Source organism: Antennarius striatus, chromosome 8 (genome assembly GCF_040054535.1).
Source record: "Antennarius striatus isolate MH-2024 chromosome 8, ASM4005453v1, whole genome shotgun sequence".
Classification (NCBI taxonomy): domain Eukaryota; kingdom Metazoa; phylum Chordata; class Actinopteri; order Lophiiformes; family Antennariidae; genus Antennarius; species Antennarius striatus.
In genome coordinates, this window is record NC_090783.1 from 522,482 (window position 1) to 536,279 (window position 13,798).

Genomic DNA, 13,798 nt, shown 5'->3' on the forward strand with positions numbered 1-13,798 from the left:
TCCGACCCCTGAGCGGCCAGGAGGCGGAGCTAGCAGCTCAGCCTCTCGTCCCTGTGCGCCCCCAGATGACCATTGAGATGTACCCCAGCGACCAGGTGGCCGACCTGCGGGCCGAGGTCACCCACTGGTACGAGAACCTGCAGAAGGAGCAGATCAACCAGCAGGCCCAGCTGCAGGAGTTCGGCCAGAGCGGCCGCCAGCCGGGAGACTTCCCAGGTGGGCTCCCGTTGGCCACGCCCCCTCGGCGGTGACCCCACCCCCCCATGAAGGTGTGTGTGTGTGACGGTGTGTGTGTCCTGCAGGAGGCCTGATGGGACCCGTCAGGATGATCTCCTCGGGACACGAGCTGACCACCGACTACGACGAGAAGACGCTGCACGAGCTGGGCTTCAAGGACATGCAGGTGACTTCCTGTTCCTGTCCTCTGTCAGTGTCCCATGATGCACCTGGGCGCCTGCGGCTGCAAGTCAGGGGCGCTCTGCTGACAGTGAACGCGTTTTGATCTAGATGGTGTTCGTGTCCCTGGGGGCTCCGCGGAGGGAGAGGAAGGGGGAGGGTGTCCAGCTGCCAGCTTCCTGTCTGCCCCCCCCCCAGAAGGAGCACATCCCCATGCTGCTGCTGCTCCAGGAGCCCCACCTCACCACGCTGTTCGAGCTGCTGGAGATGCTGGCTGGCTTCAAGCCGCCCAGCCCCGGCTCCGAGAAGCTGCTGCACAACTCTGAGGTGAGACCACTACAGACCACTACAGACCACTACAGACCACTACAGACCACTACAGACCACCACAGACCACTACAGACCACTACAGACCACCACAGACCACTACAGACCACCGCAGACCACCGCAGACCACCGCAGACCACCGCAGACCACCTCACAGACCACCACAGACCACCTCACAGACGACCACTACAGACCACTACAGACCACTACAGACCACTACAGACCACCACAGACCACCACAGACCACTACAGACCACCACAGACCTCCAGCTCCTCCTGGAGATCTTGAACCCCATCACTGAGGTCTGTGACTGACGAGGGCCTCGTGTTCCCCCAGAGCGCCCGCTGTGAGGAGCTCCACCTCCACGCGGAGAACCTGTCCCGGCGGGTCTGGGAGCTGCTGATGCTCCTGCCTACATGTCCCAAGATGCTCCTGGCCTTCCAGAACATCTCAGATGACACGGTGGGACTGCTTTACATGCAGATGGAGCGCAGTGATGTCATCAAGTCTGTTACATTCGTCATGATCACATGTAACATGATGAAGAGGTGTGCGTGTGTGTGTGTGTGTGTGTGTGTGTGTGTGTGTGTGTAGAATGGGGAGGGGCTCTGCTGGAAGGAGTTGCTGAGGATTAAAAGTCCCCACAAGCTGCTTTACGCTCTGGAGATCATCGAGGCCCTGGGAAAACCCAACCGCCGCATCCACCGGGAGTCCACTGTAAGAAAAGTCCTTTAGAATAGTCTCTAGAGTCCACTGTAAGAAAAGTCCTTTAGAATAGTCTCTAGAGTCCACTGTAAGAAAAGTCCTTTAGAATAGTCTCTAGAGTCCACTGTAAGAAAAGTCCTTTAGAATAGTCTCTAGAGTCCACTGTAAGAAAAGTCCTTTAGAATAGTCTCTAGAGTCCACTGTAAGAAAAGTCCTTTAGAATAGTCTCTAGAGTCCACTGTAAGAAAAGTCCTTTAGAATAGTCTCTAGAGTCCACTGTAAGAAAAGTCCTTTAGAATAGTCTCTAGAGTCCACTGTTAGAAAGCTAAGCGTCTGTACCCTGTATTTCTCGGGGGGTTAGGACTTGTTCCCGTCGGTTCCGACTGCTTTTAGTTAGCGTCTGGTTGGTGCAGAACATTAGCTCTGTGGTTTGTTCCTCACCACCGGGTTGTGGGGCCGTTTCCAGGGCAGCTACAGCGACCTGTACCCCGACTCCGACGACTCCAGCGAGGATCAGATTGAGAACAGCAAGAACACCTGGAGCTGCAAGGTAGGACCCACGGGGGCCCTCCGGGGGCCGGGGCATCAGACATGAGACCCCCCAGCGGTGGGTAGGCGGATGAAAACCCAAACAATAGTTAGTCCTCCTGTCTGTCCTCCAGTTCGTGTCCTCTGGGGGTCTGCAGCTCCTCCTGGAGATCTTCAACTCCGCCATCCTGGAGCCCAAAGACCAGGAGTCCTGGACCGTGGTGAGACGGAGCTCCGGCCCCCGCCTGGCCTCCTCTGACCTTCTCCGTGTCCTCTGACCTCCTGTGACCTCTGACCTCCCGTAGTGGCTGCTGGACTGCCTGGCCTGCCTGCTGAAGCTGATCTGCCAGTTCGCGGTGGACCCGGCGGACCTGGACCTGGCCTACCACGACGTCTTCTCCTGGTCCGGCCTCAGCGACAGCCAGAGGAAGCGGGCGTGGCCCGGGAAGTCCCGCAAGTCCACCGTGGAACACGGGAAGGGTCTGCACATTCCCCGCCTGACCGAGGTAAGCCCCGCCCTCGGCCCGCCCACCGTGGACCCGCCCCGCCCCACCCGGGCCTGACTTCCTGTCTCTGGTCTCAGGTGTTCCTCAGCCTGGTCCAGGGAACCAGCCTCATCCAGCGGCTGATCAACGTGGCCTACACCTACGACAACCTGGCCCAAAGGTTACACCCCGCACCGAGCGCCGCCCTGCACACACACACACACACACACACACACACACACACACACACACTAACCGGTTGTGTGTTTCAGGGTCCTGAAGGCTCAGTCTGACCACCGTTCCCGTCATGAAGGTGAGTCAGCAGATTGCTGTGGTCCTGCTGGGGGCGTGACCTCCGACCCGTGACCTCTGACCCCTGTCCCCCTGCAGTGACCCACTACTCCATGTGGCTGCTGGTCAGCTGGGCTCACTGCTCCTCCGCCGTCAAGTCCAGCCTGGCCGACAGCGAGCGGCTCCACGATTGGCTGAGGAAGCTGACGCTGCTGGTGCCCGAGGTGAGGCCACGCCCCCCGGGGGGGCCGGTCTGGTGCTGGTCCGCTTCTCTAACCCCGCCCCCTCCGTGTGTTCCAGCCGGCGGTGAGACACGAGGCGTGTAACGGACTCTACAAGCTGTCGCTGTCGGGCCTGGAGGGGGGGGACGCCATCAACCGCTCCTTCCTGCTGCTCGCCGCCTCCACGCTGCTCAAGTTCCTGTCAGACGCCCAGGACCTGAGGCCCCCCAGGGTAACACACACACACACACACACACACACACACACACACACACACACACACACAGCCGTGCAGGTGTTCACCTTCCTGCTGCAGACGATTGCTTCCCTGCAGGCCGCCGCCCCCTCTCTCTCTGTGGGGGGCGTGGTCTGTGTGTGTGGGCGGTGTCTGACGCGGTGTGGGCGTGTCTCCAGGTGGAGGACTACGAGGACGACGCCCTCTTGAGGACAGGCTGTAAGGAATACTTCTGGCTGCTCTGCAAGCTGATCGACAACATCCACGTGAAGGACGCCAGCCAGGTGGGGCCCCGCCCGGCCCCTCCCCCCGGGGGGGGCAGTGTGTGTGTTGTCATAGCGACCGCTGCTAGCGTGGGTCTGTCTGAACTCACAGAAGGTCTCTCCCTCTCTGTCGCCGGCCGGCGCCGTGCAGACCACGCTGCTGGACCTGGACGCTCTGGCGCGCCACCTGGCCGACTGCATCCGCAGGTGAGGACGTCCTCCTGGGGGGGGCAGGGGGGATCGTCCCGTTCGATGTGAACTCATGCCCCCCCCCCCTTTCCAGCCGGGAGATCCTGGACCAGCAGGACGGGGCGGTGGAGGACGACGGGCTGACGGGGCTGCTGCGCCTGTCCACCAGCGTGCTGAAGCACAAGCCGCCCTTCAAGTTCTCTCGTGAGGGCCAGGAGTTCCTGCGCGACGTCCACAACCTGCTGTTCCTGCTGCCCAGCCTGGCCGACCGCGCCCCGCCCAAGTGCAAGTCCCACGCCGCCCGCGCCGCCGCCTACGACCTGCTGGTGGAGACGGTGAGGGGCTCGGCCGAGAACTACCGGCTGCTGCACAACTGGGTGATGTCGCAGCACATGCAAGGTGAGGATCGGTCGGTTCGCCCGCCGCCGCCGCCCAGTCCACCCAACCGACCGGTGTCCGCTCCCCCCAGCCTCACACGCCCCCTACAAGTGGGACTACTGGCCGCACGACGACGTGCGGGCCGAGTGCCGCTTCGTGGGACTCACCAACCTGGGCGCCACCTGCTACCTGGCCTCCACCATCCAGCAGCTCTACATGATCCCCGAGGCGCGGCAGGCCGTCTTCACCGCCAAGGTCAGCCTGCAAGACCAGCCAGGGGGCGCAGCAGCCCACCAGGCAGGCTGTCAGTCAACCTGAGTGTGTGTGTGTGTGTGTGTGTGTGTGTGTGTGTGTGTGTGTGTGTGTGTGTGCGCAGTACGCAGAGGAGATCAAACACAAGACCACCCTGCTGGAGCTGCAGAAGATGTTCACGTATCTCATGGTGAGTTCACGCCCACTTTTTGGGAAAGGGCGGTGCTCCTCCTTTGGCTCCTCCTTCAACGTCTGATGCTCCGCCCCCCCAGGAGAGCGAGAGGAAGGCCTACAACCCCCGCCCCTTCTGCAAGACCTACACCATGGACAAACAGCCTCTGAACACCGGCGAGCAGAAGGACATGACCGAGTTCTTCACCGACCTCATCACCAAGATCGAGGAGATGTCCCAGGAGCTGGTAACGCAGACCAGTGGAACCAGTTCAGACCAGTGGAACCAGTTCAGACCAGTGGAACCAGTTCAGACCAGTGGAACCAGTTCAGACCAGTGGAACCAGTTCAGACCAGTGGAACAAGATCAGATCATTTCAGACCAGTATAAATGAGTCAGACCGGTTCAGACCAGTTCAGACCAGTATAAATGAGTCAGACCAGTTCAGACCGGTTCAGACCAGTATAAATGAGTCAGACCAGTTCAGACCGGTTCAGACCAGTTCAGACCAGTATAAATGAGTCAGACCAGTTCAGATCAGTCTAGACCAGTTCAGACCAGTATAAATGAGTCAGACCAGTTCAGACCGGTTCAGACCAGTTCAGACCAGTTCAGACCAGTATAAATGAGTCAGACCAGTTCAGACCAGTATAACCAGTACGATGAATACACTCATGTTGTGTCTCTCGACAGAAAAACACGGTGAAGACTCTGTTTGGGGGCGTCATCACCAACAACGTGGTTTCTCTGGTGGGTTCAGGTCCTCGTCCCCTCAGCTGCTCTGTCCTCACCTGTACATGTCACCTGTGTGTCGTCGCCTGTGTGTCGTCGCCTGTGTGTCGTCGCCTGTGTGTCGTCGCCTGTGTGTCGTCGCCTGTGTGTCGTCACCTGTGTGTCGTCACCTGTGTGTCGCCTGTGTGTCGTCACCTGTACATGTCACCTGTGTGTCATCGCCTGTGTGTGTCGTCACCTGTGTGTCGCCGCCTGTGTCATCGACTGTGTGTCGTCACCTGTACATGTCAACTGTGTGTCGTCGCCTGTGTGTTGTCACCTGTGTGTCGTCACCTGTACATGTCACCTGTGTGTGTTGTCACCTGTGTGTCGTCACGTGTGTGTCGTCACCTGTGTGTCGTCATGTGTGTGTCGTCACGTGTGTGTCGTCACCTGTGTGTCGTCATGTGTGTGTTGTCACCTGTGTGTCGTCACGTGTGTGTCGTCACCTGTGTGTCGTCACCTGTGTGTCGTCACCTGTGTGTGTCGTCACGTGTGTGTCGTCACCTGTGTGTCGTCATGTGTGTGTCGTCACGTGTGTGTCGTCACCTGTGTGTCGTCATGTGTGTGTTGTCACCTGTGTGTCGTCACCTGTGTGTCGTCACCTGTGTGTCGTCACCTGTGTGTGTCTTCACCTGTGTGTGTGGTCACCTGTACATGTCACCTGTGTGTGTGGTCACCTGTGTGTGTGTGGTCACCTGTGTGTCGTCACCTGTGTGTCTTCACCTGTGTGCAGGACTGTGACCACGTGAGTCAGACGGCGGAGGAGTTTTACACCGTCAGGTGTCAGGTGGCCGACATGAAGAACATCTACGTGAGTCACTGAACGCATCATCACTCCATTAGCTGTTAGCTGCTATTAGCTGCTGCTAGCTACCGTTAGCGGCTGCTAGCTACCGTTAGCGGCTGCTAGGTACCGTTAGCTGCTGCTAGCTGTTAACCACGTCTCGTGCCCCCGGCGGTCAGGAGTCTCTGGACGAGGTGACCATCAAGGACACGCTGGAGGGGGACAACATGTACACCTGCTCCCAGTGCGGGAAGAAGGTCCGGGCGGAGAAAAGGTGCGTGGCGTGGGTGGGCGGGGCCTGAAGCCCGTGGGCGTGTCTGAACCTGCTCCTCTCTAACAGAGCGTGCTTCAAGAAGCTGCCGCGGATCCTGAGCTTCAACACCATGAGGTACACCTTCAACATGGTGACCATGATGAAGGAGAAGGTCAACACACACTTCTCCTTCCCGCTGCGCCTCGACATGACGCCCTACACCGAGGACTTCCTGATGGGCAAGGGGGAGCGCAAGGAGGGTTTCCGTGACGACGGCGAGGCGGAGAGCTACGAGTACGACCTGATCGGCGTGACGGTGCACACGGGCACGGCGGACGGCGGCCATTACTACAGCTTCATCCGGGACATCGTCAACCCGCACGCCTACCGCAACAACCGCTGGTACCTGTTCAACGACGCCGAGGTCAAGTCCTTCGACTCCGCCCAGCTGGCATCAGAGTGCTTCGGCGGGGAGATGACGGTAGGAGGCGGCGCCGCGTCCCGACGGGAGGGGTCGGCTGGTGGCGCCGGGTTCTCACGCGTCTGCTTTCTCCTCCAGACCAAGACCTACGACTCCGTCACCGACAAGTTCATGGACTTCTCCTTCGAGAAGGTGAGCGCCGGTCCGACGGTGGCGCCGCGGCGCCCATTAGCTGCTTAGAGGCGTCGCGGCGCCCATTAGCTGCTTAGAGGCGCCGCGGCGTGGCTAACGGGTGGAGGCAGCGCCGTCAGACGCGGCTAACGTGTCGTTTGTCGCCCTGCAGACGCACAGCGCCTACATGTTGTTCTACAAGAGGGCGGAGCCAGAGGAGGAGAACGGGAAGGACTTTCGTTTCGACGTGTCGCCCGACCTGCTGGAGGTACCGCCCCTTATGCCCCGCCCCCCTTGGTTCCGCCTGTCCGTCACGTTTGTCTTTCTAACCTCTTGGCGCCTCTTTCAGTGGATCTGGCACGACAACATGCAGTTCCTCCAGGACAAGAACATCTTTGAACACACCTACTTCGGGTGGGTGTGGCTCTCTGGACCAATGGCGTGGCGGCGTGGCGGTTGTTGTTGTTTACCTGTTGTTGTTGTTTGTCCGCCGGTAGCTTCATGTGGCAGCTCTGCAGCAGCATCCCCAGCACCCTGCCGGACCCCAAAGCCGTGTCCCTGATGACCGCCAAGGTGAGACCCCCGCCTCCGACGTGCTGTGATGTCATCGGTTAACAGGAAGTGATGTAATCAAGGTGACAGGAAGTGATGTCACGTTCTCTCTGGTGTCTCTGCAGCTCAGCACCTCCTTCGTCCTGGAGACCTTCATCCACTCCAAGGAGAAGGTAAGGAGTCTCATTCCTGTCACGTCCAGACGGCGTCCGGAGGAGAGACTGACCCCCCTGTCACCCCCCGTGTCCCCCAAACCCCCCTGTCACCCCCCGTGTCCCCCAAACCCCCCTGTCACCCCCCGTCTCCCCCAAAAAACCCCTGTGACCCCCCCGTCTCACCTAAAACCCCCCTGTGACCCCCCGTGTCCCCCCAAACCCCCCTGTGACCCCCCGTGTCCCCCCAAACCCCCTGTGACCCCCCGTGTCCCCCCAAACCCCCCTGTGACCCCCCACAGCCCACGATGCTCCAGTGGATCGAGCTCCTCACCAAACAGTTCAACAACAGCCAGGCCGCCTGCGAGGTCTGCTCCTCTTCCTCATCGTTCTTCATCCTCCTGCTGGGGGGCGGAGCTAGAAGCATGTCCCTCCTACTGGGGGGGCGGAGCTAAAGGCATGTCCTCTGCTCTTTCAGTGGTTCCTGGACCGGATGGCCGACGACAACTGGTGGCCCATGCAGATCCTCATCAAGTGCCCCAATCAGATCGTGCGACAGGTGAGGCGTTGCCCCTGCCCCCCCTCTATCTGCCCCGCCCCCTTGCCCCCCAGCTCCCTCCCTCACGCGTGTCCCCTGCGTGTCCAGATGTTCCAGCGGTTGTGTATCCACGTCATCCAGCGGCTCAGGCCGGTCCACGCCCACCTGTACCTGCAGCCCGGCATGGAGGACGGGTAGGTGGCGCCCCATTGGTGGGTTTGTGGGGGGGTTGGAGGGGTTGTGATGTCACTCACCTGAGCCCCGCCCCCCCAGCTCTGACGACATGGACGGGCCGGTGGAGGACATCGGCAGCCGCTCCTGCGTGACGCGCTTCGTGAAGACGCTGCTGTCCATCATGGAGCACGGCGTCAAGCCGCACAGCAAACACCTGACCGAGTACTTCGCCTTCCTCTACGAGTTCGCCAAGATGGGGGAGGAGGAGGTGGGCCCCGCCCCCGCCCCCACCCGCCGGGGCAGCGCTGATGTGGATCTGGTTCTGGTTCTGGTTCTGGTTCTGGTTCTAACCTCCTGCTTCTGGTTCCGTCTCCAGAGTCAGTTCCTGCTGTCGCTGCAGGCCATCTCCATCATGGTGCACTTCTACATGGGGACCAAAGGCCCCGAGAACGTAGGTGTCCTCAGGTGGGGGGGGCACAGGGGGGGCGGCGCCGTGTGCTCACGACGGGTCCGCCCCCAGCCGCAGGTGGAGGTTCTGTCGGAGGAGGAGGGGGAGGAGGAGGACGAGGAGGAGGACATCCTGTCGCTGGCCGAGGAGAAGTACCGCCCCGCCGCCCTGGAGAAGATGATCGCCCTGATCGCCCTATTGGTGGAGCAGTCCCGCTCCGAGAGGTAGGCCCCGCCCCCCGCTTAACTCATGGGGACTGGCGGGGACTAGTTAACTAGTGGTTCACTAGTGGTGACTGGCTGACTACTGGTTGACTAGTGGTTGACTAGTGGTGACTAGTTGACTAGTGGTGACTAGTTAACCCCTAGTGACTGTCCGCCCCCCCAGACACCTGACGCTGTCCCAGAGCGACATGGCGGCGCTGACGGGGGGGAAGGGCTTCCCCTTCCTGTTCCAGCACATCAGAGACGGCATCAACATCCGGCAGACCTGCAACCTGATCTTCAGCCTCTGTCGCTATAACAACCGGCTAGCGGAGCACGTAAGCTAACGCCACACTAGCACATCATGCTATCACGCTATGCTAGCAGGCTAGCGCGCAGCTAACCACCTGCTCCTGCAGATCGTGTCGATGCTCTTCACCTCCATCGCCAAGCTGACGCCGGAGGTGAGCCGATCGATCAGGTGATTATTGGTGATTGGTTATTGGTGGTGTCTGATCAGCCCCCCCCCCCCCCCCCCCCCCCAGGCCGCCAACCCGTTCTTCAAGCTGCTGACGATGCTGATGGAGTTCGCCGGCGGCCCCCCGGGGATGCCCTCCTTCGCCTCCTACATCCTCCAGAGGATCTGGGAGGTGAGCCCCCCCGACACCGGAGACATGAGGCCCGCCTCCAGGCCCCGCCCACCGTTCCTCACGCCCGTGTGCTTCCTGTCAGGTGATCGAGTACAACCCGTCCCAGTGCCTGGACTGGCTGGCGGTGCAGACGCCCCGGAACAAGCTGGCCCACAGCTGGGTGCTGCAGAACATGGAGAACTGGGTGGAGCGCTTCCTGCTGGCGCACAACTACCCCCGCGTGCGCACCTGTAAGCCCCGCCCCGCGCCGCCGCCGGTCAGCCGCTGACGCTAACGCTAACGCCACCTCTGTCCCCGCAGCGGCGGCGTACCTCCTGGTGTCCCTCATCCCCAGCAACTCGTTCCGCCAGATGTTCCGCTCCACGCGCTCGCTGCACCTGCCCACCCGCGAGCTGCCGCTGTCGCCCGACACCACCGTGGTGCTGCACCAGGTGTACAACCTGCTGCTGGGGCTGCTGGGACGCGCCAAGCTCTACGTGGACGCCAGCGTGCACGGGACCACCAAGCTGGTCCAGTACTTCAGCTTCATGACCTACTGCCTGATCTCCAAGACCGAGAAGCTCATGTTCTCCGGCTACTTCATGGACCTGTGGAACCTGTTCCAGGTAGCTCCGCCCACACGTGGCTCTCCTGGGTCGTGGTTGTACGTGGGTCTTGTTCTACTTGGGCGTGGCTCTCCTGGGGGCGTGGTTCTCTTCTTGTCACTAGTATTCCATTCGTCTGCAGCTCAGTCGTGACCTCACCCGCAGCCCCGCCCCCCTCCGGCGCTAACCCTTGTCTCCGCCCCTAGCCCAAGCTGTCGGAGCCGGCCATCGCCACCAACCACAACAAGCAGGCGCTGCTGTCCTTCTGGTACAACATGTGCGTGGACTGCCCCGAGAACGTGCGCCTGGTGGTGCAGAACCCGCTGGTGACCAAGAACATCGCCTTCAACTACATCCTGGCCGACCACGACGACCAGGAGGTGGTGCTGTTCAACCGCAGCATGCTGCCCGCCTACTACGGCATCCTGCGGCTGTGCTGCGAGCAGTCGGCCGCCTTCACGCGCCAGCTGGCCTCGCACCAGAACATCCAGTGGGCCTTCAAGAACCTGACGCCGCACGCCAGCCAGTACCCCGGGGTGGGTGGAGCCCGGCGTGACACGCGGGCGCCGGCGCGAGCGGCCGGAAGTGACGCGTGTGTGTTGCTGCCCCCTGCAGGCGGTGGAGGAGCTGTTCAACCTGATGCAGCTGTTCGTGGCGCGGCGCGCCGACATGAGGGAGGAGGAGCTGGACGACGTCAAGCAGTTCAAGAAGACCACCATCAGCTGCTACCTGCGCTGCCTGGACGGGCGCTCCTGCTGGACCACGCTCATCAGGTGGGGCTCCCATTGGCCGCTGGGGGCAGGGAGGGACGTCCCACCTGTCTGACCACGCCCTCTTCCTCTCAGTGCCTTCAGGGTCCTGCTGGAGACGGACGAGGACCGGCTGCTGGTGGTCTTCAACCGGGGCCTCATCCTCATGACCGAGGTACAGCTAGCATTAGCGTTAGCATGCCCCGTGTTTAGAAGTAAAACATGTATGACATCATCAGGATGGAGTCGCCCTGCCTGGTTAGCTATTAGCCGGTTAGCCGTTAGCCTGACAGGATGTTTGCGTGTCGTCTCAGTCCTTCAACACGCTACACATGATGTACCACGAGGCCACGGCGTGTCACGTGACCGGCGACCTGGTGGAGCTGCTCTCCATCTTCCTGTCCGTCCTCAAGGCCAGCCGGCCGTACCTGCAGCGCAAAGGTGAGGGTCGAAGGGCGCCGGGTGTGTGCTGTGACCTCTGTCTGACCCCTGTGTGACCCCTGCGTGACCTTTGCTCCCTCAGACGTGAAGCAGGCTCTGATCCAGTGGCAGGAGCGGATCGACTTCGCCCACAAGCTGCTGACGCTGCTGAACTCCTACAGCCCCCCGGAGCTCCGCAACGCCTGCCTGGGTAAGGGGGGGGGGGCGGAGCCAGGTGGGAAGGGCTGGTCCCCGTGGAACCAATCAAAACGATTTGCTCTGCTCCCCCAGACGTCCTGAAGGAGCTGGTGCTGCTGAGTCCACACGACTTCCTGCACACGCTGGTGCCCTTCCTGCAGCACAACCACTGCACCTATCACCATAGCAACATCCCCAGTGAGTCCCCGCCCCCTCGCCTGCCCCCCCCAGCGGTGCCGGGGCTCCGTCTGACTGTCTGTCTGTCCACAGTGTCGTTCGGCCCGTACCTGCCCTGCAGGGAGAACATCAAGCTGCTGGGGGCGAAGAACAACATCCGGCCCCCCAGGCCTGAACTCAACATGTGTCTGCTGCCCTCCATGGTGGAGAGCAGCAAGGTGGGTATGACCCCGTGACCCCGGAGCCCTGAGGCCACCCCTGAACATGACAGACTGAAGGTGAACCACGACACCTGATGTGTGTGTGTGTGTGTGTGTGTGTGTGTGTGTGTGTGTTACTGTGTGTGTGTGTTACTGTGTGTGTGTGTGTGTTACTGTGTGTGTGTGTGTGTTACTGTGTGTGTGTGTTACTGTGTGTGTGTGTGTGTTACTGTGTGTGTGTGTTACTGTGTGTGTGTGTGTGTTACTGTGTGTGTGTGTGTGTGTGTGTGTGTGTTACTGTGTGTGTGTGTGTGTGTTACTGTGTGTGTGTGTGTGTGTGTGTTACTGTGTGTGTGTGTTACTGTGTGTGTGTGTGTGTGTGTGTGTTACTGTGTGTGTGTGTGTGTGTTACTGTGTGTGTGTGTTACTGTGTGTGTGTGTGTGTGTGTGTGTGTTACTGTGTGTGTGTGTTACTGTGTGTGTGTGTTACTGTGTGTGTGTGTTACTGTGTGTGTGTGTGTGTGTGTGTTACTGTGTGTGTGTGTGTGTGTGTGTGTGTGTGTGTGTGTTACTGTGTGTGTGTGTGTGTGTGTGTTACTGTGTGTGTGTGTGTTACTGTGTGTGTGTGTGTGTGTGTGTGTGTGTGTGTTACTGTGTGTGTGTGTGTGTGTGTGTTACTGTGTGTGTGTGTTACTGTGTGTGTGTGTGTGTGTGTGTTACTGTGTGTGTGTGTTACTGTGTGTGTGTGTTACTGTGTGTGTGTGTTACTGTGTGTGTGTGTGTGTGTGTGTTACTGTGTGTGTGTGTGTGTGTGTGTGTGTGTGTGTTACTGTGTGTGTGTGTGTGTGTGTGTTACTGTGTGTGTGTGTGTTACTGTGTGTGTGTGTGTGTGTGTGTGTGTGTCTCAGGGTAAGGACGAGGTGTACGACCGGATGCTGCTGGACTACTTCCTGTCTTACCACCAGTTCATCCACCTGTTGTGTCGCGTCGCCATCAACTGCGAGAAATTCACCGACACCCTGGTCAAACTGAGTGAGTGTGTGTGTGTGTGTGTGTGTGTGTGTGTGTGTCCGTCCGTCCATCTAAACCCCGCCCCCCTCTCTCTCAGGTGTGCTGATCGCCTACGAAGGACTTCCTCTCCACCTGGCTCTGTTCCCCAAGCTGTGGGCGGAGCTGTGTCAGTCTCAGGTGTGTGGTCAGGTGACCGGGGCCGGCCCCACCCCCTGGCGTCGTGCTGACCGTGCCGTTTTTCGCCCCTGCAGTCGGTTCTGGCCCGGACGTGTGTGAAGCTGCTGGTGGAGGACCCGGCCTTCAGCGAGTACCTGAAGTGTGTCCTGATGGACGAGAGGACGTTCCTGAACAACGGCGTGGCCTACGCCTTCCTCACCTGCTTCATGCACAAGGTAGGCCCTGCCCCCACAGGCCCACCCCCAACAGGTCACATCTGAGGTGTGTGTGTGTGTGTGTAGGTCCAGGTGCTGTCCGGGCCCAGCTGCTCCAACCTGATCGGTGTCCTGGTGACCAACCTGCTGAACGAGAAGAGCAGCCTGCAGCCAGAGCTGCTGAGTCAGCGTCTGGAGATCAGCAGGACCAGCAGCCTGCTGAACGCTGTAGGAACACACACACACACACACACACACACACACACAGGACCAGCAGCCTGCTGAACGCTGTAGGAACACACACACACACACACACACACACACACACACAGGACCAGCAGCCTGCTGAACGCTGTAGGAACACACACACACACACACACACACACAGGACCAGCAGCCTGCTGAACGCTGTAGGAACACACACACACACACACACACACACACACACACACACACACAGGACCAGCAGCCTGCTGAACGCTGTAGGAACACACACACACACACACACACACACACACACACACA

The 13,798-nt window shown here is 60.1% G+C and overlaps 1 protein-coding gene across 4 annotated transcripts in view; it reads left to right on the forward strand.

Moving 5' to 3' along the window:
- The window catches only part of usp34 (ubiquitin specific peptidase 34), a 28,205-nt gene that overhangs the window by 11,729 nt on the left and 2,678 nt on the right, over positions 1-13,798 (forward strand). The window contains exons 25-73 of one of the 4 annotated variants that reach the window (XM_068322723.1): positions 66-216; positions 303-403; positions 508-723; positions 1,061-1,186; positions 1,319-1,441; positions 1,896-1,979; positions 2,092-2,178; positions 2,263-2,463; positions 2,541-2,623; positions 2,715-2,755; positions 2,833-2,957; positions 3,034-3,186; positions 3,369-3,473; positions 3,565-3,659; positions 3,736-4,040; positions 4,111-4,274; positions 4,396-4,461; positions 4,544-4,690; positions 5,137-5,193; positions 5,951-6,028; positions 6,181-6,275; positions 6,342-6,735; positions 6,814-6,867; positions 7,019-7,114; positions 7,196-7,260; positions 7,344-7,419; positions 7,524-7,571; positions 7,853-7,918; positions 8,029-8,109; positions 8,197-8,282; positions 8,362-8,530; positions 8,639-8,713; positions 8,783-8,934; positions 9,098-9,251; positions 9,333-9,377; positions 9,459-9,563; positions 9,646-9,793; positions 9,864-10,168; positions 10,354-10,683; positions 10,763-10,920; positions 10,993-11,071; positions 11,211-11,337; positions 11,420-11,527; positions 11,608-11,712; positions 11,785-11,909; positions 12,800-12,923; positions 13,000-13,079; positions 13,154-13,294; positions 13,361-13,501. In XM_068322723.1, coding sequence (XP_068178824.1) covers positions 66-216; positions 303-403; positions 508-723; positions 1,061-1,186; positions 1,319-1,441; positions 1,896-1,979; positions 2,092-2,178; positions 2,263-2,463; positions 2,541-2,623; positions 2,715-2,755; positions 2,833-2,957; positions 3,034-3,186; positions 3,369-3,473; positions 3,565-3,659; positions 3,736-4,040; positions 4,111-4,274; positions 4,396-4,461; positions 4,544-4,690; positions 5,137-5,193; positions 5,951-6,028; positions 6,181-6,275; positions 6,342-6,735; positions 6,814-6,867; positions 7,019-7,114; positions 7,196-7,260; positions 7,344-7,419; positions 7,524-7,571; positions 7,853-7,918; positions 8,029-8,109; positions 8,197-8,282; positions 8,362-8,530; positions 8,639-8,713; positions 8,783-8,934; positions 9,098-9,251; positions 9,333-9,377; positions 9,459-9,563; positions 9,646-9,793; positions 9,864-10,168; positions 10,354-10,683; positions 10,763-10,920; positions 10,993-11,071; positions 11,211-11,337; positions 11,420-11,527; positions 11,608-11,712; positions 11,785-11,909; positions 12,800-12,923; positions 13,000-13,079; positions 13,154-13,294; positions 13,361-13,501 — 6,240 coding nt within the window. The remainder of the gene's footprint in view (positions 1-65; positions 217-302; positions 404-507; positions 724-1,060; positions 1,187-1,318; positions 1,442-1,895; positions 1,980-2,091; positions 2,179-2,262; positions 2,464-2,540; positions 2,624-2,714; positions 2,756-2,832; positions 2,958-3,033; positions 3,187-3,368; positions 3,474-3,564; positions 3,660-3,735; positions 4,041-4,110; positions 4,275-4,395; positions 4,462-4,543; positions 4,691-5,136; positions 5,194-5,950; positions 6,029-6,180; positions 6,276-6,341; positions 6,736-6,813; positions 6,868-7,018; positions 7,115-7,195; positions 7,261-7,343; positions 7,420-7,523; positions 7,572-7,852; positions 7,919-8,028; positions 8,110-8,196; positions 8,283-8,361; positions 8,531-8,638; positions 8,714-8,782; positions 8,935-9,097; positions 9,252-9,332; positions 9,378-9,458; positions 9,564-9,645; positions 9,794-9,863; positions 10,169-10,353; positions 10,684-10,762; positions 10,921-10,992; positions 11,072-11,210; positions 11,338-11,419; positions 11,528-11,607; positions 11,713-11,784; positions 11,910-12,799; positions 12,924-12,999; positions 13,080-13,153; positions 13,295-13,360; positions 13,502-13,798) is intronic. The other 3 variants (XM_068322725.1, XM_068322724.1, XM_068322726.1) reach the window with 3 other exon arrangements.